This window comes from Eleginops maclovinus, chromosome 19 (assembly GCF_036324505.1).
Source record: "Eleginops maclovinus isolate JMC-PN-2008 ecotype Puerto Natales chromosome 19, JC_Emac_rtc_rv5, whole genome shotgun sequence".
Taxonomy (NCBI): Eukaryota; Metazoa; Chordata; class Actinopteri; order Perciformes; family Eleginopidae; genus Eleginops; species Eleginops maclovinus.
In genome coordinates, this window is record NC_086367.1 from 11,875,549 (window position 1) to 11,897,062 (window position 21,514).

The 21,514-nt window shown below is 40.4% G+C and overlaps 2 protein-coding genes across 3 annotated transcripts; one reads left to right on the plus strand and one right to left on the minus strand.

Annotated features, from left to right (window-relative positions):
- Window positions 1-42: 42 nt before the first annotated feature.
- Window positions 43-7,926, minus strand: dlst (dihydrolipoamide S-succinyltransferase). Its single transcript, XM_063908960.1, has 15 exons — window positions 7,744-7,926; window positions 6,776-6,809; window positions 6,631-6,670; window positions 6,433-6,494; window positions 6,246-6,320; window positions 6,014-6,069; window positions 4,985-5,093; window positions 4,706-4,873; window positions 4,453-4,538; window positions 4,215-4,312; window positions 2,986-3,116; window positions 1,329-1,402; window positions 1,148-1,231; window positions 867-1,034; window positions 43-671 (listed from the first exon to the last, which is right to left on the minus strand). The coding sequence occupies exons 1-15, from the start codon at window positions 7,804-7,806 to the stop codon at window positions 537-539; spliced, it is 1,383 nt and encodes a 460-aa protein (XP_063765030.1). The 5' UTR covers window positions 7,807-7,926; the 3' UTR covers window positions 43-536.
- prox2 (prospero homeobox 2) lies at window positions 7,393-17,883 on the plus strand. Of its 2 annotated transcripts, XM_063908959.1 has the most exons (6): window positions 7,393-8,127; window positions 8,573-8,659; window positions 10,058-11,674; window positions 13,510-13,620; window positions 15,069-15,263; window positions 17,069-17,883. In XM_063908959.1, the coding sequence occupies exons 3-6, from the start codon at window positions 10,124-10,126 to the stop codon at window positions 17,234-17,236; spliced, it is 2,025 nt and encodes a 674-aa protein (XP_063765029.1). In that variant the 5' UTR covers window positions 7,393-8,127; window positions 8,573-8,659; window positions 10,058-10,123; the 3' UTR covers window positions 17,237-17,883. The 2 variants fall into 2 exon arrangements, with proteins under 2 accessions (XP_063765029.1, XP_063765028.1); XM_063908958.1 differs by having other exon boundaries at window positions 7,393-8,659.
- The last annotated feature ends 3,631 nt before the right edge of the window (window positions 17,884-21,514 follow it).

Here is a 21,514-nt window from a genome sequence, read left to right on the forward strand (position 1 = left end):
TACCCTGTCCATACGCAAACACAAAAAATCCAAAACAAAACCTACAGTCCGAGAAGCTTTTATTGTTTAAAACTTTATTTTTTCTTAAATAGTCTTTCTTACAGAGCATAAAGAGCATTTCCCTCATATTTTTCACTTTGGACAATTTCAAACATAGCGTTTCTTGGTTTCTGGCCCAATATGTGTTCATTGTTCCTCTCTCACCCAATATAATTAACTAATCAAATCTTCTATCTTTGACATTTACCTCACAATAGCTTGAGATTTATTGTGTTGTATGTAGAAAAGGACATGGCGCATACGAGTAATAAGATACTCTTTTTTGTTTTGATCTAGAGACCAGCACCATAGAAACCCAGACCCGGACATTTCTCCACAACAGAACTAATCCTCATCACTGCCAGCCTTACAAATGTCCGTTGCACTACTTTTTTTCTAGTTAACCAACACAACACCTGCAGTAACGTTCACCGGGTGAGGACAGCCACTGTGTGTGTGGGAGGGTTTGTTTGGTTCGGGCCTAGAGTTACAAGGATTTACATATCAAGAAGCAGCACCCTGGGGTCCTCCACCGCTGACTTGATCTTACGCAGGAAAGTGACGGCCTCTCTTCCATCGATCAGACGATGGTCGTATGTCAGGGCAACATACATCATGGGACGGATCTCCACCTAAACAAAAGATAAGGAGTCTTAGAAACACCCAGACAGTGAATACTGGCAGACATTGATAATTAAATACTATGAAATGACCAATCATTTTTGATCTACTGAAAGAGCAACTTTACTTTGAACTTTAATTTTCCATATATGACTATACCCTTGTCTTTGTTGTGTATTTTAATGTGTAAAAAGAAGGAAACAAACCTTGCCACCGATTGCTACGGGCCTGTCAAAGATGCCGTGCATGCCTAAAATGGCAGACTGTGGTGGATTAATTATAGGTGTGCCGAACATGGACCCAAACACCCCGCCATTGCTGATGGTGAAGGTTCCTCCGTCCATGTCCTCCACAGCCAGCTCATTCCTACGGGCCTATGCACACACAATAAGGATTGTTCAAATACTGAGGAGATCTCCAAATCGAAACCTGTGCAGTGTAAAAGAAATAACTGAAATGTGTCGTAATATACAATAGAAAATCTCACCTTTTCGCCCAACATATTGATGGCCTTCTCGATGTCAGTAAAATTCATTCCCTCCACGTTTCGGATTACAGGAACCACCAGACCCTGAGAGAGAAGTTATATGACTCAATGTTCTGCTCTTCACATTAGAGTCAAGTGAAGCACTTACACTCAGCATTACAGTAAAAGGCACTTGTCTCACCTTTGGCGTGGCCACGGCAACACTGATGTCGACATAATCCCTGTACACAATCTCTTTGGTCGTGTCATCGATAACTGAAAACACATACCAAAAACAAAAGGGTAAACATTGTAGACAGAGGAAATGTGCATACATTCTAAAACTGTAATTTATCATTGTCCCCCAAATTATAGCGCTGCACAATTTAGTAAAAAAATACTAATTGTAATTATACAGCAATCAACATTAGGACCACCGACAGGTGAACCATTGCCGCCCGTGATCCTGTCGCCGGTTAACTGGTCTTCCTTCCTTGGACCACCCCACGAGAGCTGCAGTTTTGGAGATGCTCTGACCCAGTCGTCTAGCCATCACAATTTGGCCCTTGTCAAAGTCGCTCACATCCTTACGCTTGCCCATTTTCCCTGCTTCCAACACATCACCTTTGAGGACAAAGTGTTCACTTGCTGCCTAACATACCCCCCCCCTACTGACAGATGCCATTCTAACGAGAGAATTACTGTTCTTCACTTCACCCGTCAGTGGTCATAATGTTATGGCTGATTGGTGTATATTTTCACACCAGTGTTTCCGTTAGCCGGTAATTACCGGTTTTTAGCTGGTAAAATGTATAATAAACCAGTAAATTCAAAACCTGCCAGTCAAAATGTCCGGCGATAATGCTCATACAACACTTAGATAACGTAGGCTATCCCTAGACATTTGTGTTTTGACAGCTACATTACTGGTGCTGCGTCATGGGATCACCGTTTACGTCGCTGATTTCCTCCCTAACGCCGCTCACAACAACAACAACAGTCGGGCACTGCGTCCGGCGTTTAGTCTGATGTTAGCTCACGGCAGCAGCCGAAGTAAAGTATTCACTGTCTGACTGTCACACAAGCAGCTGATGCATACCCCCCCCCCCCATAGTGAATGTGTTTCAGTCTGAATTGACGCTGTTTGGCATCACAACGCTGTTATGAAAGTTTCTCTGGTATAAGACAGGTGATGTTAGCATGGCAGCCGAAACTAATCTGACTGTCTTGACTACCTGTCGCTATCTTATTGTGAAGCCGTTTTCTACAGGCATATTTTACCGGTGAAGAACAAGAGCTTAATCAGCCTCTAGCCTTCAGGGGGGCGGGGAAAAAAACGTGTTAACATTATAGTAGCATTTGTAACATGTGTTATTGAAACATGACCGGTAAGTTTCAAATTTGTCCGGAAAATAAATTATTCCCTGACACTTCACAGGGATGAAAAAATCCTAGCGGAAACCCCGTTTCACATATTTGGCCTTAACCAAGTATTGGACTTGTTGCAATTCTGATTACATTTTGATTTCTTGTGCAGCCCTCCTGAAAGTAACTTCCTTTTAATGGGTGCCATTTTCTGTTCCATGCAAGTAAAAAGCCACAGACTCTTTCAGATTGGTAAAAGCCAGCATCACTGACCGCCCCCCCTCCTTCATTGTGGTCCATCTAAATAGGTCATGGTGGTCTATAGGCAGTAAATAAGTGAGTGTTGGTTTTGAGGTTTGCAAGAGAAATCTACTTTAGCTTCAATCCTTTTCTTCCTTCTACCGTCTTGCAGTGACTTTTACTCAATGTGCAAAGAAGCAGCCAAGCTACACAACAGCCTGAGGTCTGTCTGTTGTTTAAGGTTAAAAACATACCGCCGTTGACAGACGGTTGGTCAGCAAGAGCGTAGGCAGCAGCCTTCACAAATGCAGACATGAAGCCCAGCTTGAGGTTGTGCTTTTTCAGGTACGCATCTTTGTACGTCTTCCTCATGTCTGAGATGTTGCTGCAGGGAAATACAAAAACAAATATGCAAAGATCAATCCACTATTTGTTATTAAGAAAAGCCGGGCTGAAGCAGGAAATGAAGTCCTTAAGTTTTATGGTAATTGAAAATGTGTGTGATTTTATTGCTAGTAATATCAAATATGTAGGTGTCCTTTATGATGTTTTCCACTTATACTGTTACAATGAAATCACAGGTCACTATCTAAAAAAAAAAACAATGCCTTTTTTCTGGCTGTTACTGATCGTGGTGAATTAAAGCTATTGAAATTGTCCCTCTAATCGTTTTATCATTGCTCATTTTTCTCGTGTATCTCTCTTTTTAATTGTTTGTTTTCCTGTCTCTAACCCTGTTGAAGCTCTAGGGTTTCTCCGCTAACATAATTAGCCCCTCCCAAGACACAGACTCTCCGAGAAAGGAGAGAAGAAGCGATAAAAATCTTCACTTTCTAGGGCCTGTAAATCTTATTGGGCTGTCATAAAAGCCCATATCGGTTGAGGCCGCTCTTCCACTCAGAGCGCAGGTCTCTGTGGGCCCCTACAGATGCTCCAGCCTCCTGCTCTGACTAACTCCTTCGGCTCCAGATGAGCCCTAGCATGGGAAGTCTTCCTCCAGACCGTCAATGTCAATCTAATTAGGATACATAGAAAACCCTGAATAGCTGAAAGCTGACACCGCACATTTGTGGGGAAAAGAAATCCTCAAAGTGTCCTCTTCAGCACTGGGGGCAAGTGCAGACAATAACATTTCCTTGTAAATTAATAAAACCTGTTTTAACAATTCTTATCTTCGTTTTAGATGGCATTACGACCAAATATTTACATTCCAGTGTTTAAGAGGATATCGGGTTTCAAAAAGCTCTTCCTATTGAGCAGATTCCAATCTATAACCATTTGTGCAAGTGTTGTTTTGGCTTTTAACAGCCAGTGTGTATCCTGTGTACGGCACACACATGCACACTTACATTTATAAGCAGATTTGGACACTGTCTTTTTCCTCAATGGCTTCAATTTGTATGTAAACACAGGGAGTACATTTCACATTTCTAAAAAAGCACTGATGGTTTTATAATGTAGGTCAACTAATAGAGTTTCCTACCTCATGTCGACCTCATTAAACGTAGTCAACATAGCGCAGGTGTTTTGGGCTTCCTTCAGTCTCTGGGCAATTCTCAGCCGCATGCGGTTCATCTTAACCTAAAACAAAAATGTTCATATTCAGTTCTCACCAGCTCTAAACTCTTGCTGTACTATATTGATCCATTTCCCAAATCTAAAAGTCACTTGATACTGCTTAATGTTATTTAGGTGTGTTTGTCAAGATTTTAGCACTTTACCCTGCTCTCTGTCCTGGCTCCTTTCGTCGCTCTCTCAGCTTGAGCCGCCGGTGCAGCAGAAGCAACAGTAGGCTTGATGGCTGAAACTGAGAAAGAGAAAAATACGCCGTTAGCATTTCTAGATATCGGTTTAGTGGCACTGGTGAAAGCCACTGGCGAAGATGAGTAATCAAGTAAGCTAGAGGTCAAGAGCACAGATGTCAAGTAAAACGGTTCTCACATGACACGGACCGTCTGTCTCATGACGACTAACCTGGTTTGGTGTCCATAGCATGTGCTGGCACAGGTGGCACAGGGGGCATAGTGGTGGGAATGGGGCCCACAGCTGAGGAGGGAGGAGGGGGAGCAGCAGAAGGTGGTGGAGGGGTGGCAGCGGCCGGGGCCTCAGCTTTTGGAGCTTCTGCAGCTTTGGGAGCTGCAGCTAAAGACAGAAGCGTACTGTTAGTGTGAGACAGACTTCACATTTTTATCTGAGTAATACTTTTTATATCAGCATTGTGTAATTTTTGTAACAAATTGACAATACACGGACCTCCTTTTCGAAGCGTGAAGAGAGCAGTTCCTCCCTCGACCTTCCCTCCATCAGGGATCAAAAGCTCCAAGATCACCCCAGCAGCAGGAGAGGGAACCTGCACTGATGTCTAACCGAAGACATAAACACATAAAAGAGACAACCATAGGTTTAAGACATGGAAAAGTATTTTTATACCTTTTCAGAATTGCCTAAATGTTGAGTATCGGGTGTGGTGGAAACTTCTGAAGCAATGGAGACGAAACTCAGAGAGACACTGGGAAAGCTGGAACTTTGATGGCAAACACTGAAAGTTTATTATGAAGTTAATGGCTGGAGAATTGACAAGACATTTGATGCAGCCACGAGTTGACACAGCAGTTGCCCGACCAATTCTGAAGATCTCTACTACAATACGAGGCTTTAGCCAGTTCTGAATGGACAATCAACATTCTTCAGTCGGCAGACTAAACAAATATGGACCCTACGTCTAACTGAAACTGTCATCTAGGTCAATAGAATATGCATACAAGAGCACCTGGTCCCAGATAAACTGGCGCCCAGCTGTCCCAAAACAATAAAAACCAATCTTAGGTCAGCATGAGCTCGTAACCAGTATGGGAACAACAAGGCTCAGGAAGCCCAGGCTGCCCCTCCTTAATGAAGATAACAGCACCTCCAAGGCCGAACAACTATGCCATGGCAATACAGACAGAGGAAGGAGAAAATTATGAACCAGTTCAAAGGTTAAACACCTAAGCAAAATATTCCCTAACATCGGGTGCAAAAATAATGACTGTATGCATTTATTCGCATAAACTCTGATATTCAGTCAGGGGGAAATTACTAACTTTAGCAATTGTCACCCTTTTTCTTGTCTCTAACATCAGCACCAAAGGGTAAAATGGACTGATATTTTGGGGGAAAAAACAACATGCCCCAATACTTTAATTAATTTTGTGCCAAAACAATGATGGCTTTTACATTTAAAAAGGCATATCCCAACAACTACCAACAATCACAAATTCATAAAAAATCTACTCAGCTTACCTTATCAGTCTCGATTTCACAAACCACCTCATCCTCTGAAACGGTGTCTCCAACAGCTGTAAGAAGAAAGCTCTATTTTAGGAACAGAGTGCTAATGAATTACATTTTATTTTAGTTTGGTGTTGATTTGGCTGTCAACGGAATAAAGGATCCATCCAGTATCTGTTTTTACTATCCTTTACAGTGTCGGAAGCAACTGTGTGCAAAAAAAAAAAAAAAAAAGGCAACTTACCTTTTTCCCACCTGACGTCTCCCTCTGTGACAGATTCTGCAAATGCAGGAGTCTTGACTGTGACAACTTCCTCTCCTGTAGAACAAAAACAAGTCAGAGGAGATGCATTTCTATAATGCTCACCTCAGTGGTCAGGATTCATATTCAGATAAGTATAGAAACGAAAAGCACTCTGGCTCAAACTTACTGTGGGCTACAGACGTCCTGAAGTACTGGATTTGGAAGACGCTAGACCGAGGATCAGATTTTCTGGAGAAAAACAAACACAGAAAAAATTCATTCAAATTAGAACAATTAATAGCAACCCCCAAAACTAATGTTTTTTTATTCAACAGATCTACAGTATGAATGTATAAATGTGCTTGTCTCTTTAAACAGTACTTACACATTGTTGTTCAGAGTGACAGAATGGCTAGCTGATAGAGCTGTAAAAAATGGACAAGGACAAGTGTTAGTGTTCTTGCAGCAGGACTATTCAAAATCAAAGATTGGCATTTAAGACTTAATGCTTGAACAGAAAACAAACATACCTGCCGTGGCCCGACGTGCAAGTCCATTATTCCCCTGTGACAAAAAACAATTAAGCTTAATTGTCAGCAACTCTTTGGAGAGAAAGTGTGCAGAAATGACAACTCAACAATGTCTGGAACATTGAAACACTGACATCAAGGTCAAGAACTTGCCTCTGATGTCTAACAGTGATAACAGTTGTGAATGAACTTAAGTGACAACAAAGGATTCAACATAAGCAAGATAAGTCAGTGTTCCGGTCAAAGGTTATTTCTACGCTTTATACGATGACCTTTGACACAATCAATACATTTGTTTGCGAACAGGTGACTTTGTGGTACTGCATAAGAAATGCAGCAGCACATGAATAAATATGTTAAGAAGCTACTTGAAGAATTGCATAAAAGCATTTAATGCTCTACTACTTATCTTACTGAAAATCTCACTGACACTAAGAAAGACTTTATGTAATTTGGCTTTCATTTGCCTAGTTTACATGCAGCGACAGAAAGCTAAGTCAAACGAATCAAACATTAACATAACACTTCTTAAAGTCAGCTAAAAGGGGCGTGGTTTTCTCATTAATCGCACTATGACCTCAGCATGATAGCTAGGACCTAGCTAACCTACCCGTGTATTTAGCTTAGCGCGGCTAACATGTTCTTGCTAGCTACCAAAACATTATTGGATAACTTGTGTAACTAATGACGGACACTTTATTCTCTGTGTAAACACCTTTAACATGAATATCAACACGCATGACCAACACAACACAGAGGGCACTGCTTTAAACTTTAATACAGACTGCAATAAAGACGTGTGCAGGGAAGTGTCAAACTGTCCTTGGCTTACAATGTTACGGCATGACCGTGGCCTGCAGCTAATGCTAATGCTAGCGCGGAATTCACCGCAGTCTTTAACCACAGACAGCGAGGAGTCCTGCCCAAAGAGGCAACGACAACATGTTACTTGCGTGTTGCCTACCTACCTGGCGGATGGCAGATAGGGAACGGCCAAAATTCCTGGTGAGACACCGGGAATGGGATAACATGATGGCTGTATGACAGCAGCCTGTCAGCGGAAGGGAACTCCGGTAACACCGACAGGACAAGCCGGACGCGCAAAGAAGCGAGGAAGTGGTGAGGGATAAACCAAGTGCTCCAAGAGTGGGGCAGGGGGGAGTCCACATAGTGGTCCCCTCTGACCCCCAAAGCAGGCCTTCCTGCTGGCAACATGATCTACAAAGTGTAAATACCCTACACTTGCAACTACCGTTAGAGACAGCCTACATTTAACAATGTAAAGACTATAGTACAGACTATAGTAGAAAATATATAAGAAAATATTAAATAATACAGGACTATGCATATTGGTAAGTATATGAAAACATATTGTTTAGAATAGAATAACGAACAGTTAAGTCTATAGAGCGTTATGATTCTTTCCTAAATGTATGATTTATGTTTGCATAATTACACGTTTCAAGTGTTTATTCTTTTTCACAAATTTCTTCTTTGATTGTATGTCTGCTTTGTTTGTTTTTTCGTTAAATGCATGGTCCACAAATTGCCCTTTGGAGATAAATACATTGAGAGATTAAAGAATAGCGATAGAGAAGTCGTTGTTTATTTATTTTAAGTATGCCAACATCATGTACATGTTCCATTCCTACATGAATAATTAAACTTTTTCCTTATGAATAATTATGCATATTTACAAATTGACAATACCCACTTATTCCTCCAACACCTCACACGTAATACTTTCCTTCTCTTGACATTATGTGGGTGATTTGCTTTTACATGGCCACGCCCCAGCTGCGTGTGATGCCTCTCCTGCACTCCTACTGTCCAAAGCCCAGTGTGCGCAGGCCATCAGCTAGGCAGCACGTCCCGGCGCAACAGGTAAGGTCCCATCTCAGCCGCTCACTTCTGTCTGTGTGCACCGTGGTGAAACTGCAGCCCTGTATGACACAGTGCATGGCTGCAGCTCACCCGCCTCCAATCTCATCACTTCAGCTTGACTTTAGTAGGTTTTTTACGAGTGCTTTAGAAACACTCACTCATGCTTTCACAGGACAACAGAAATTATAATCATCTCATTGGTGAGTTTTTTTAATTGGATTATGAAGTGTTTATTGACTGTTAAAACGTTAGTTTTTATAATTTAAAATAATTGTTTTTCTCTTTTCAATTGAGATTGTGTGTTGCTTCATATCAAAATTAGTTCACAAACAGTACTGTAGGTCTACTGCCTGCTGTATTTCAGGAAAATGTCAAACTGTAAAACGAGAGGAGACTTTGAAATGGTGACTACAAATTGCATGAAAATTAAATCACCTCATACTTTGTTATGAACGTTAACCGAGTTGTTATTACATAAAATACTTAATGATGTCAAAGGGAGAAAAGGAAACTCAAGGACTGATTTATCGTCTAGAAATAAAATGTAGAATATCCTTTTCAAGTCCATACGTTTCAGTTAAGTATTTAATAAGTTATCCATGCAAGGCTGGGAGCTACAACACAGACAATATCATAAAATAAACACCAAAAGGGATTGAAGTTCATTATTATAGAATCCGTATATGTAGCTTTTTACATATTTAGCACAGAGAATAATTTCTTGATCATTCTTTATGATGAAGCCAGACAAATATAAAGAGGTTTTCATGTTACTTTCTTTTTTAAATAATGTATAGGCCTTCATAGAGCCGTTTGTTGTACGCGGTCTATTGCTATCAGAAGCTGGAATTTACCTTTCATGGGTATCAGACAGTCGTTCTTTTTATCCTTTGTGTTATCCATTATTACAACCTCAAGATGAAATGACGCACTCCCTTATTACACAAGATCAAGGATTTCTTCTGCTTCTTCTTTTTTTTTTTACAGAGCCGAGTTACTTGCGATTAATGTATGGTTCATTGACTTTCCATCATATATAACAGTAATTATACATCTGCTTGTTAATGTAGTAATTAAAAGTCTCAAAAGTGACATTTCAGAACAGGCAGAATTACCTGCAAATATTGTATATAGATTAATTTACCTGTAATTATTTTACAAATAAATACACTTAATTTTTTTCCATGAATCCAAGGAATAAAGAGACATTACTGTTAAATTGTATGTCAGGCAATCAAATCATTTATATCAACGTTATTTTAATTAAAAATCTAAAAGAAAATACACAATATACGAATGCACAGGTTTAAGAATAATGAATGGCTAAAGCACATTTCATATTACGTAGTTTTTTCATTATGTATAGTCTTTACTATGTTACATTTTTCTCTCTTTTAGATTCTTGCATTTTAAATACCTCTGATTGTGCAACGTGAGTAGCCGAAGCCAGTTTTCTCATCGAGCATGAACCTCAGTCTCCCCGACCAGACCATGCACAACTCCAGTGAAGGCTGCCTCGAGGACGACAAACCTGATGTCATGTTGCCTTGCTTCCGCAGAAACATGTATGATGAGCCTCTGGCCTCTTACTCCAGCGGATCCATCATCTCTCAACTCCTTCGCAAGACAATCCACAACAAGAGGGCACTAGAGGAAAGCCATTTCTACCTTTCAGGTTCCGCTGCCGCTGACTCCAGCCAGGAGGACCAGTGCAGCATATCCTCAAAAGACAGCACTGTGGAAGCTGCCTCCCCCAGTGCTCAGGTTCCCACAGGAACCAGCATGGAGGTCGAGCATCCCATGACTGACCACCTGCAGGCCAAAAGAGCCAGAGTGGAAAACATTATCAGGGTCATGGCGGGCTCTCCCAACAGCAGGCAGCCTGGAGACAGCGAGAGGTGTGACACAGATGCCAGAGACACCAGAGAGGCCAGAGAAGCATACAGGGAGAACAAACGTAAACAGCGGTTGCCTCAGCATCAGGAACATAGTGTTGGAGGGCCGGCAAACAGAAGACCCGGAAGTAGCAGCAATAGTGATAACTGCAACACGAAGGATGAGGAGTGTCACAAGCTGAAGGAGCAGCTCCACAGCATGCAGAGGCTACTGCGACAGCTCCAGGAAAAGTTCCTGCAAGTTTACAACCAGGAGGACCCTGAAAACAACGACAGAGATGAGACAGAATGTGGTGAGCATGACACCCTGGGAGAAAGCACAGAGTCACGGTATGTAAGCACTGAAGATGATTTTGAAAGGAAGAATAGCAGGGTGACTGCAGAGTGTAAGGACAGAATGAAAGTAGTTGGTTATCTGGTGCAACAGAGGGAAAGTCCGAGCCTGCAGGACACCCTGAAGCAGGAGCTCTCCAGGGCTGTGAATGACTGTGTGGACAGAGTGTTCAAGAAGGCGTCCCCAACAGGGCTGGATCTGTCCCCTCAGCAGCGCATGTGCTCATCCCCAGAGATGCAGATCAGTGTAGGTGCAGACAGGAAGCGCCAACAGGCCAGCTCCTCCAAGGAACAGCCCCAGGCGGAGGAGGCTGCAGTAAAGCCCTGCTCTTTGGAGTATTATGAAAGCTCCGAGGCTCAAAGCCCACAAGACCAGACGGAGGCACTGTCACTGGTGGTCCGCAAGCCCCCGGTGACCCCTCTGAGCTCAGTCACCCCGACAGTGAAGAGGCCCTATCCCATGCACCAGTCACCATTTCAGTTCAGCTACAGCACCCCTCTGCACGACAGTCAGATCCTGGAGCATCTTCTTAAGTACGGGCCACATTCCAGTTTCGGTGGTCTCCCTTGCATGCCCCCATCAATGGACAGGACCTCCCCAGACTCCGTGGACCTGCCCTGGGACACCATCGCCATGAGGTCTAAGGTGACATCCAGCCACCTCGGCCACCACCCCCGTGCCTCAGCCCTGGGGGCAGTGACGGTCGACAATCTGTGTCTCCCTCACGTCAAGATTGAATGCGGAGAACTGCAGAGCATGGCTGACCGAAACCCCTACATGTCTCTCAACATATCCTTTTGTTAAAATAAATGTGCAGAGCTAGAGCGGCTTTGATTTTTTAAACGCAGGATTTAGGGTTTTATTGTCTAATAATGATGATAAATAAGAAAAAATAGAGAAAAAAAGAGAAAAACTCAGATATTATATATTTTATGCATGTAGGCTTTTTAAAAAAAACTGTTATTTTATTGTGTGAATACAGATCATATGATTCTGTACCATTCCCCAATACAGCAGGGTATGTGTGTTATTAGTTCATATATACTGTATTTACCTTTTTTATTTTATACAAACTCCCTATATTTGAGCTTTTCCATTTGAACAATGGCTGGTTGAGGTTCAATGCAGCATGGGCAGTTCCAGTGATAAACTTCAAGGAGAATTTTTTCTTTGATCTTGCTAACCCCATAGAAAATTACAGCATCTTCTTTAATCTGAGCAGAGTAATGACTTTAAGTTTAGAAAAAGACAAATAAAAAGGAATACAAGGCTTTGATAAGAATTGCCAGGAACAAAAGCCAATTTTTCAAAGGCAGAGAAAGCATCGGTTTCTGTTTCAGGAAGCGTCATTTTTTCAGACTTGAAAAGGTGCAGGATCTATTTCTCCATCATCAGAGTGATAGGGGTGCATCTAAAAGGTCACATCTGAGTGCTGCTGGAAACCAAAAGTGCCTCACAACCATAACACTTGAGCTCTTGTCTTGAGCATTTGTTGTTGGATACCTTTGTCAGAGTGTACATGATTGAAACAGAGTGCAAGATAACCGCTTGTTTTAGCCTTATAGGAACTCATAGAAAATCCATCTAGTATAAATTGTTTAATTCAGGGAAAATGGTTGTTGTTTTTTTTATTTAAATTGTGTTTGCTGACATCCACAATCTAAAAGATAACATAAATAATGAATGATGAAATGTTCCATCTACATTTCATCATTCTTTGCCTAAGAAATAAATAATGGTGTTACTATCTTAATAAGTAAATCATTTTAAAATAGTCACAGAAGTGTTGTTGATTCTCTTGTCGCACGGCATAAGAGAGGAATATAATGCAGTGCCTATCAGGATTCGCTTTATCTTTACAGAGCAAAGAGATCTGCTTCTCTTTGAACAATACCACATAAATCTTTCATCTTGACTTCCATATTTCAAAGCAAGGGTTCCCCTAATAAATGTATGGTGTGGTGACCTGATAAGGAAATATTATGTCCTAAGGCGTGGTGGTGGACTACAGAGGATATGCTCCTGACCATCTTCATTGCCATAGGGGGTATACTTGAGAAGATACTGAATTATTTATTATCGGAAATATATGTTACAATATATATATATATATATATATATATATATATATTGAGATCGTCACCATTCAAAACATTTAAAATAAAGGCCTACCACCCAAACTCAAAAACTAATTACAACACATACTACGTGTTATTTCAATTTTCTTTGTAACATTTTAACAAATGTCCCTTTTTTATTGCGTTTTTCTTTCCAAAGTAAAACAAATATAGCACCATATGTCGTCTTTTAAATCAACTTAATTATATCAGAAAATCGGCTTCTTTTTTCAAAACATTTGTAAACAAGCTGTCTTTACTGCCAGGCATGAAGTGCTTCGCTCTCTAATTAAAAATCCCTAATCTAATTGGTAATTCTGTTTTGCCAATAAGCACATGTTAGGGTCATTATTGACTCCCTGGTTAATGCCGAGCTGTTCTTTAGGGAAATTCAATTTAGCTGAACATTGAGGCAACACAATACTCTGGTCTGCTATCACTTTGCACAGGACTGCATGCTGTGTTTTATTTAATTGTCAGGTTTTTTGCCTTAACGTTAATGTGAACATCCAGGAGGGTCTCACCCCGAGCCATCTGAAGAAGGCAAAGCTGATGTTCTTCTACACCCGCTACCCCAGCTCCAATGTGCTCAAAACCTTCTTCCCTGATGTCAAGGTAATTAAAAAAAAATCTCCCTTTTAAAAATATATATATAATGTGTCAAACAACCTGCAGGATTGTTTGTCCTGTGTTAAACTCGCGGTGTCTACTTGTCACTGTGTGTTCGGGACAGAAAAATCAGCAGTGTGTCGGAGGAGAGAAACAAAAACGCAGAGGGTTTAAATAACAAAGCCACTGAGCTGCTAGTATGTCCTGGGGGCAGAGGGAGATACAGGGGCATTCTCTCTTTAAAAAAGCCACTCCAGTCAGCAAATGGAGTGACAAAGGACTCTGTAGGCAAGGCATTGCTATTGAGTGTCAACAGAGAGTTGGTATTAGAGACTTGTGCGGCAGCACCCAGGCGGCGATGAGCTGGCCCTAAACACAACATCCTGTATGTTTTGGCCTTGGGCTCGTGTCATGCCTCCTCTTCTATCTCCTCTTTTTGTCTTCTCTCTTGTCTCCTGATCTGTCTCCTGTTGTTAACTCTTCTCATTCATTCTTTTTATCTCTACTTCCTTCTTTTCCAATAGGAGCATCCTTCCTGCTTATGTTACAAGCTTACACTCATAACTCCTCTCCTGCCTGCCTTGCAATTTTCTCTCGAGTTTCTCTTCCATCTCCTCTATATCTCTATCTTCTCTCTCTGGATCTCTGAGCCAGTGCGGGCCCCTGCCTCTCTATCTGCTCTGACCCCCAGGGTCAGGGGGGAGGATGCTGTTGCTCCAGCCCTGCGAACGTCTCCTCCTTGCTTACAATCCTATGGTGGGAAGTGGCACTGAACAAAAGAGCACCTAATCCCAGTGTCTGATTCCATCCTATCAGCCCGAGTCAATGAGAGGGAAGCTTCCTTCTGTCCTTATGCTGCCGCTTTCTCACCCACCACACCAGAGAGAAGAAGCGTCTTTGATGCCTGCCCAGCCCTTAGGCATTTTTTTCTGTCTTTCTGGATGAGGAGATAGAATAACAGGACTAATGTCAAGACTGAGTTTAGAAATACAGAGCCCTGACAGATGTTTTTTCACCATTGGTGGGAAAAGCTCAGAGCAATTAATGTTGCGTAGAGTGACAGACCATTTGGTGCCATTTTGCCCTACAGGTACCAGTGGAGTCAATTATGGAAAGGGTGGTTAATACCAAAGTGTCAAATGGCCACTTGATTTTTTAATTGAAAAGCATGGAGATTCATATTGTTTAATTTCTGTATGCTCACAAAGAAGTCTAAATGGAATTCTGAAATTACAATTTCAATCTATCACTAAAAGGATGATTTCTGCTTTCATTTGCTTCCTCACTGAGACATCAAAGGTTAGAAAAGCACTTCTGGAATCATTGGGTTTTATTGTTTTTGCTCAAGCACACTTCAGCCAGATAGATTATTGTCAATGCAGAGGCTTCGGTCTTCAATCGGCTGTAAACTACTCAATGATATTAAGAGACGCCTTTTCTCTCTTTATTTCAAGTTCAACCGCTGCATCACCTCACAGCTGATCAAGTGGTTCAGCAACTTCAGGGAGTTCTACTACATCCAGATGGAGAAGTTTGCCCGCCAGGCCATCGTCGACGGCATCAGTGATGTCAAAGACATGACGGTTAGCAGAGACTCGGAGCTGTTCCGGGCGCTCAACATGCACTACAACAAAGCCAATGACTTCCATGTAAGTGTCACTCATTAGTCATTTCTCCTTTATGTTGTGGTTTAAAAATTGTTTGCGTCAAGGTATGATTTTTAATGCATAAAGTTTGGTTAAAAGAGGTTCTGCTCTCAAGTACTTTTTGCGACAGATTAAGGTTTTCTTAAACAGTCAATTTTCATCTGAGGTAGCATACTCTATGTATCAAACATAAAATATTCTGTTTGTTTATTGTCACCCAGTTAAAGGGGTTATGGTGGTACTGGGACTTAGTATAGTAAAGCGTGGGAAAATATATTTTATAATCATTTTTATTTCAATATTCAATATATTTGATGGTTTGAAGGCAACACATATTGTATTGCCAATTATTTGCCTCACCACGCCCACTCCTGGTCTTATATTACAGATATAGATAAAGGTAATGATGTCTCTGTGCACAGACATAACAGCTAACCTGCCTCTGTCTGAAGGATGACAACATCCCCCTTTCAGCATGTCTAAAATTCACAAACTGACATGGAATATTTTGCCCTGCAAATATACATTTTTGAATTGTTGTTTTTGCGTGGACGAAAAAAATAGATACACAAAAAGGAGGCTGGTAGACTGACGTGTTACAGACAGAGCCAGGCTAACTGCTTCCCCCTTTTTCCAGTTTTTGGCTTTGTTTTTTTGTGGCTGCTTGCTGTTGCTTAACATTTAACGGATAGACATCTATTGACGGTATGAATCTAACTCCACCAGACAGTGAGTAAGCTTATTTCCCAAAATGTCCAACTATTCCTTTAACACTTTGTAGTTGACACATTTATCCCAGTGGTTAGTACCTGCTGAGGTATGCTTTCCTGTCAGCATGTAGCTGTGGTCACATACTGTATTATCTGACCTGTGTGTCACACTGCACCTGTGGCTGGCCAGACTTTACAGCCATTATCTAAACTCCAGAGAGATGCTTTATCAAACTGTGGGAAGAGGAAGCCGCAAAATCCCACTAAAACAACTCAGGATTAGAGGACCAGTACGCCTGAGCGAGACTGAGATTGCTACTGATGCGGAATGCTGAGAAAGACGCTGTGGATTCCGAGGGAGAAGGGCTGTTTGGTGGGAAAGGGACGGGACCGTTTTCTTTACCTTGGGACCAAGACATTCCTTTCCCAGGGATGCTTTTGTGTGAGGAGATGAGTGGAAAGAAAAATAACTTATGCCAACAACTGTTGTGATAACTGTTCAGTGGATGGGAAACAAGGGCTGCGGGGCGGGTTCTCCCAGCATCCCTTGCATCAAGACTTCAATTGTTGATGCAATTTTTATCCTGCTGTCGTTACGCCTATTTTAGCCACATATAATTATTGATGAAATACAATTATCCCAAGTTTAGGCCTTGGTCTAACCTAATCAAAATCATTTAGAATCTTCATTTTCTTCCACATTTCTGGTGTGATTTAAAATCATGCTTTGTTGACTGGTTCTCGCAGCACTGGATAGAATCCCAAAAAGAAATTTCACAATGTAGTTTGTTTAAGTTCAAGAAAACAAGACTAACTAATCAAAGAGGCCTCCAAATGAAAGCTTACGATTGCAGCATTGCATTTATTGTATGTGTGCGGAGAACAAAGAGATCAGCTCCCTTTCATCAGTTTGAGTGTTTGAAGAATTGCACTACAGGTCTTCATTTCACATGTTTTTGACTTTGAGAACACTGAAGAAAGCTTATTCAGTATGCTTAAAACGCAATATTGCATGAAGCGCCTTTTTTCCTAATGAGAATATTTAACTAGATTGATTCAATTTATATGTTTTCACTTTTCTTTACCTCTCTTTTACAGGTTCCAGACAGATTCATGGAGGTTTCTGAGATTACCTTGCATGAGTTTTACAGTGCCATTTCCACAACCAAAGATTCAGACCCCTCATGGAAAAAGGCCATTTACAAGGTGATCTGTAAACTGGACAGCGACGTCCCGGAGGAGTTCAAGACATCTTCCTATTTATAGGCTGACGTGGGGAATTAAAAAAGTGTAAGAATTGGAGTTAGTCACCTGACAGTATTATTTCATCCTTTCTTGTAGTGAATTTTAGTGTGGTGAAATGTAGCTGTTGGAAAATTAATAATTTTGTAGATCTGTAAAAACACACACATCCTTTTAAATATGAATAAGCTGTAGTCTAATGCTGTATGTTTTACAAAAAAAAGAAAGAAATAATCCACAAATATTATTGCTCTTTATTCTATTGTTTAGTGTTTACTCTGTATGATCTGCCTCAACACATTTAGGGAATTTGTAGGTGTGTAAAAATGTTTACACAGTGTTATCATTCTTTTTCAATATTATAAAACTATATAGTGTAGCCTGTTTAGCTGACCTAGAAGACTTTTTTGGCAATTACCGTCAGTATTAGTTTGCTTTTGATTCCTAGCTGTGTGTGTTTTGTAAATGTACATGCGCTACAGTTGTGTGTTGCATATTGTTCTATTATTATGTTGTTAGCTTTCAGCTTGACAGAATGTGCATGTGAAAATAATGCTGTTTTGGTTTAATTATGTATAAAAAGGTCATGTAAAAGTACAATCATTTTCAGATATTTCATTCACAGACAATGTACTGGATGATTATTGAAATAAAAAATGCACTAAATTATAGTATAAAAACTGTGTAGTTCTTTTCATTGCACATATTTTAAAAGAAACACAGACAGGTAAATGCTTTGTTTTTAATTGTTAACGTTGAACTCTCCCTATGACAATACTGTGAGCCCCTGCCGAGCCCCTAAGGTGCCTCTAATCCACGTCCAGCAGCCAGCTGTTAAATGTCCCCCAAACTATGCCGTTCACATTGTTCACTGAAGCCAATTCAAGTCAACTTTCTAAGGCCTGCATTCATTGTGCGGCCGCTGCGGATGCGGACAACTGCCATGTCTTAAAAACAGCCACAATGCATTCCCTCCTAATGACTAACGCCCGAGGTGACCTCATATCAGTTGTGCCACCAAAGCAAAATTCCACAAACCCGTTGACTTTTTCTTCCAGGCACCAACTCAAAGCACGGCAACCGCAAACACACGCAAAAGCACATACAAATATGGTGATGTCACAAAAATCACAGATGAGCTATTTTGGATGCCATGGCATCAATATAAACCACAGCAGTGAATACAATGTAATACATTCATTTCATTACAATGTTTATTTTACTGTGAATGAATAATGGCGAAGTATTTGGCGCATCCATATAAAGTATTGTAAGTTTAGAGCTAATTCATTTTAAAGCCAACAAGGTGCCTTTAAAAAACTATGAAAGGCAGGACTGCATAACAGCACTTTAATAAAGCTACACTTTTTCTTATCACTGCGTGAGATTACATTTTCAGTGTGCAAAACCCAACATTTAATAGGAAAACCAATTAGGCACCCAAGCACCAATTACATCAAAAATGATAACATTAAGGAAATTAAAACATTAGTTGAATTGGTTGATGACAAAGACTGGAGACAATAAACTTCACTAATCTTTTAATAGATATTTCTTTTCAATTAGATCTGTCTTCTTCTTCAGTAAATTGATTTACATTCTCAACTCAATTAAAACGCCTCTGGTTGAACCAAAGTGCTTCGCTCAAATTAATTTGTTGTGTAACATTTTCTGAACAAGACTTGGTAACCTCTGATAAAAGGAAAAAAAACAAAGAAAATACCTTCAGTTTGTTTAACTGCCTCTGGCTGACAAGGCTTCAACTTAAACGATGCGATATGAAATTATGTTCTGTATTACAGAGGCGCAGATAAAAAGCTGCATTCTGTGTAATGAAGATGAAATGAAATGAAAAGGTATCAGGACGTCACAGAATTCAAACACTGTTGGAAGCGATGCTTTTATGCTATGATTTAAACCTGCTAGAAAGGCACATTTATTAAAAAAAATACAAATGATAATAAAGCTGTAGTGTTCTCAGTCTCCCACTGAAACAGACAAAATAAAGAGCATTTAAATCAGTCTCTTAGTTCTTGGAGATAGATGCAGAGAAAAGAGTAACAGCATCATCTAGTGAATCTCTTCTGTAATACACACAGCTCTGCTCACATCCAACATAATTCACTCGTCTCGCACAGTGAACGTTTGATCTTTTTTAGTGTTTAAAATAATAAATATATGTTTTACATTATAGCCATCAAAAACTTTCTTTTATAAGTAATGTAATAATTATAAATAATAATATTCTACTTTGAAATTGTGCTAATTTGGCCCTTCACAGTGTTAATTCATCAGACAGTCTACTGGTTTTTATCTTTTACAGTATATATATTTTACTTTTTAGTTCTGTTTCATTTTCAGAGAGGTTTATATTTTATATTTATCATTTTCTACTTTTTATTTTCAAATGATGTGCAATGATTTGTTTTAGCATGCTGCTGTAACGAAAAAAAAAATCCCAATTTGAATCAAAAAAGTATATATTATCTTATCTTAAATCTACACTATAAATCAGTATTTTAGGCCATTAAATATCCATCATATTCTGTTTATAAAAGTGTCCACATAGGGGTGCCCTTGTCACTGTGTAGAAACTGAACCTCTGCTAAGGAATTCTTCAACACTGTTCAGTTATTTCCTCACAGCAAGGACTTCAGGGAAACAGCCACTGTGAAATTTGTTATAATTTCCAACATCGCATTTTAGACATTTGTGGGTTAAGAAAGCATGGCTGATTGTGCACAGTCAATGTATGTGTGTATGTGTGAAATTAATGGGAAATTGTCTCCTTAGCAGGGTCCTGGAAAGACAAAGGCAGGATCAGACACCCCTGAGCTGGAGACAAAAGCAGCCGGGGGACCGGGGGCACTGGGACAGTTCCTCTGTTTAATCTCCTGTTCATAGATACAGGCTTTTTTGGCAGGCTCACTCTGGGAGGGCGCAGGGAGCAATAGGGAGTGCAACTTCAGAATGGAGGCCGCTGACTTTAGGCTGCCCTTCAGACAACCACTTCTTGGTGTAGTTTGGTGTGATCACCAGTAAATCTTTATTAATTTTAATTGGAGCCCCCATTTAAAAGAGCAATTAAAGCGGATTAATCGAGCCCATCCCGTATAATGTCTTCTGTTAATTAGTTTGTCAGCACTGTTTTAATATCGCTTAATGACTTCATATTTCAGGGATGACATTAAAGGGATGCTGAAGGAAAAGAAATGGCCTTATCACAATGCGCTGCTTTAATGGGAGATGTCCCCCACCAGCGGGCAAGGTCAGGCCCGGGGCCGCTGGGGAGGAAGAGGCTTCAGGGTGGCACTGAGGCAGCCACCTCCAGGGATACACTGCCTCACACACAGTCAGTGTTGTACACACACTTCCCCTTATTCAATACAAATCACTGTGGTAACGGGGTGAATGGAAGTGTGGATTATTGAGTGTTTTTTTGGCTCTTTTGCCATGTCTAGTTTGGAAACAGAAGAGAATGTTTAGGGAATAGAGATGAGGAATAAATACATCCAAAGTCTAAAGGTCAGACACAAATTGCACTGCAGACAACAAGATAGATACTGCATTCAAAATCACAATAACTACAATCAACACTGAGTGACACCAACAGCAGTGGTTTCCGAAGTGGTGTACAATAAAACAGTGGTGCAATATTTGAACATTTCAATTTTCTACATTGTAAAGTTTTTAGTTTGACAATTTCCTTTGTTTTTTGATAGAGTAATAAAGATAATGAGAGATATGACTACCAACCATGTTCCAAGGCCGAAAACACACCCAGGACCTTGTGCATATATCGCGCTTTACAGATTTTAATAATGATAGATTTTGGCCACTTGTTTTGCAAATATATCTATAGTCGATTTCACAGTCTGTGGCTAACGCTGCGTCCATCTGTGTTCTTCTTTATGTTTTGTTTTAAAATCATTCGATTGACATAACAGCTGAACTTTTTTAACCTTCCAAAAATGTCCTTACTGACTGTACATATTTTTAATGCTAGTTTTTATATGCTGACTTTTTTCATTGGTGTTATTTGTTTATCAAGTCCATTTAAATAGATTTGAAAAGAAATGCATGGTGTCATTTTAGGTGAATGTGTCGTGCATGTGTCATCGTGGTGGTCTTAGTGGCCCCCCCCCTAAAAATGGATGGGATTGGGAGCCACTGGAAACAACGACAGCTACATTTCTACAGATACAAATTCCTCTAATGTGTTTGCTGTTTGTAAGTACTTCAATGCTCTACATTTTATTTAGTAGAGTACACTCCTTAGCTTGATAAACCAGATGTTCAACA

What these genes read in the sequence shown, in the direction of transcription:
- dlst (XM_063908960.1), bottom strand. Translation starts at nt 7,806, where the DNA reads ATGTTATCCCATTCCCGGTGTCTCACCAGGAATTTTGGCCGTTCCCTA. An exon ending in CTTCACGCTTCGAAAAGGAG is followed by an intron (nt 4,874 to 4,984) that starts GTCCGTGTATTG and finishes TTCTGTCTTTAG; the next exon opens with CTGCAGCTCCCAAAGCTGCA. An exon ending in CCGTAGCAATCGGTGGCAAG is followed by an intron (nt 672 to 866) that starts GTTTGTTTCCTT and finishes TCTTTTGTTTAG; the next exon opens with GTGGAGATCCGTCCCATGAT.
- prox2 (XM_063908958.1), top strand. Translation starts at nt 10,124, where the DNA reads ATGAACCTCAGTCTCCCCGACCAGACCATGCACAACTCCAGTGAAGGC. An exon ending in GAAACCCCTACATGTCTCTC is followed by an intron (nt 11,675 to 13,509) that starts AACATATCCTTT and finishes AACGTTAATGTG; the next exon opens with AACATCCAGGAGGGTCTCAC. An exon ending in CCTTCTTCCCTGATGTCAAG is followed by an intron (nt 13,621 to 15,068) that starts GTAATTAAAAAA and finishes CTTTATTTCAAG; the next exon opens with TTCAACCGCTGCATCACCTC.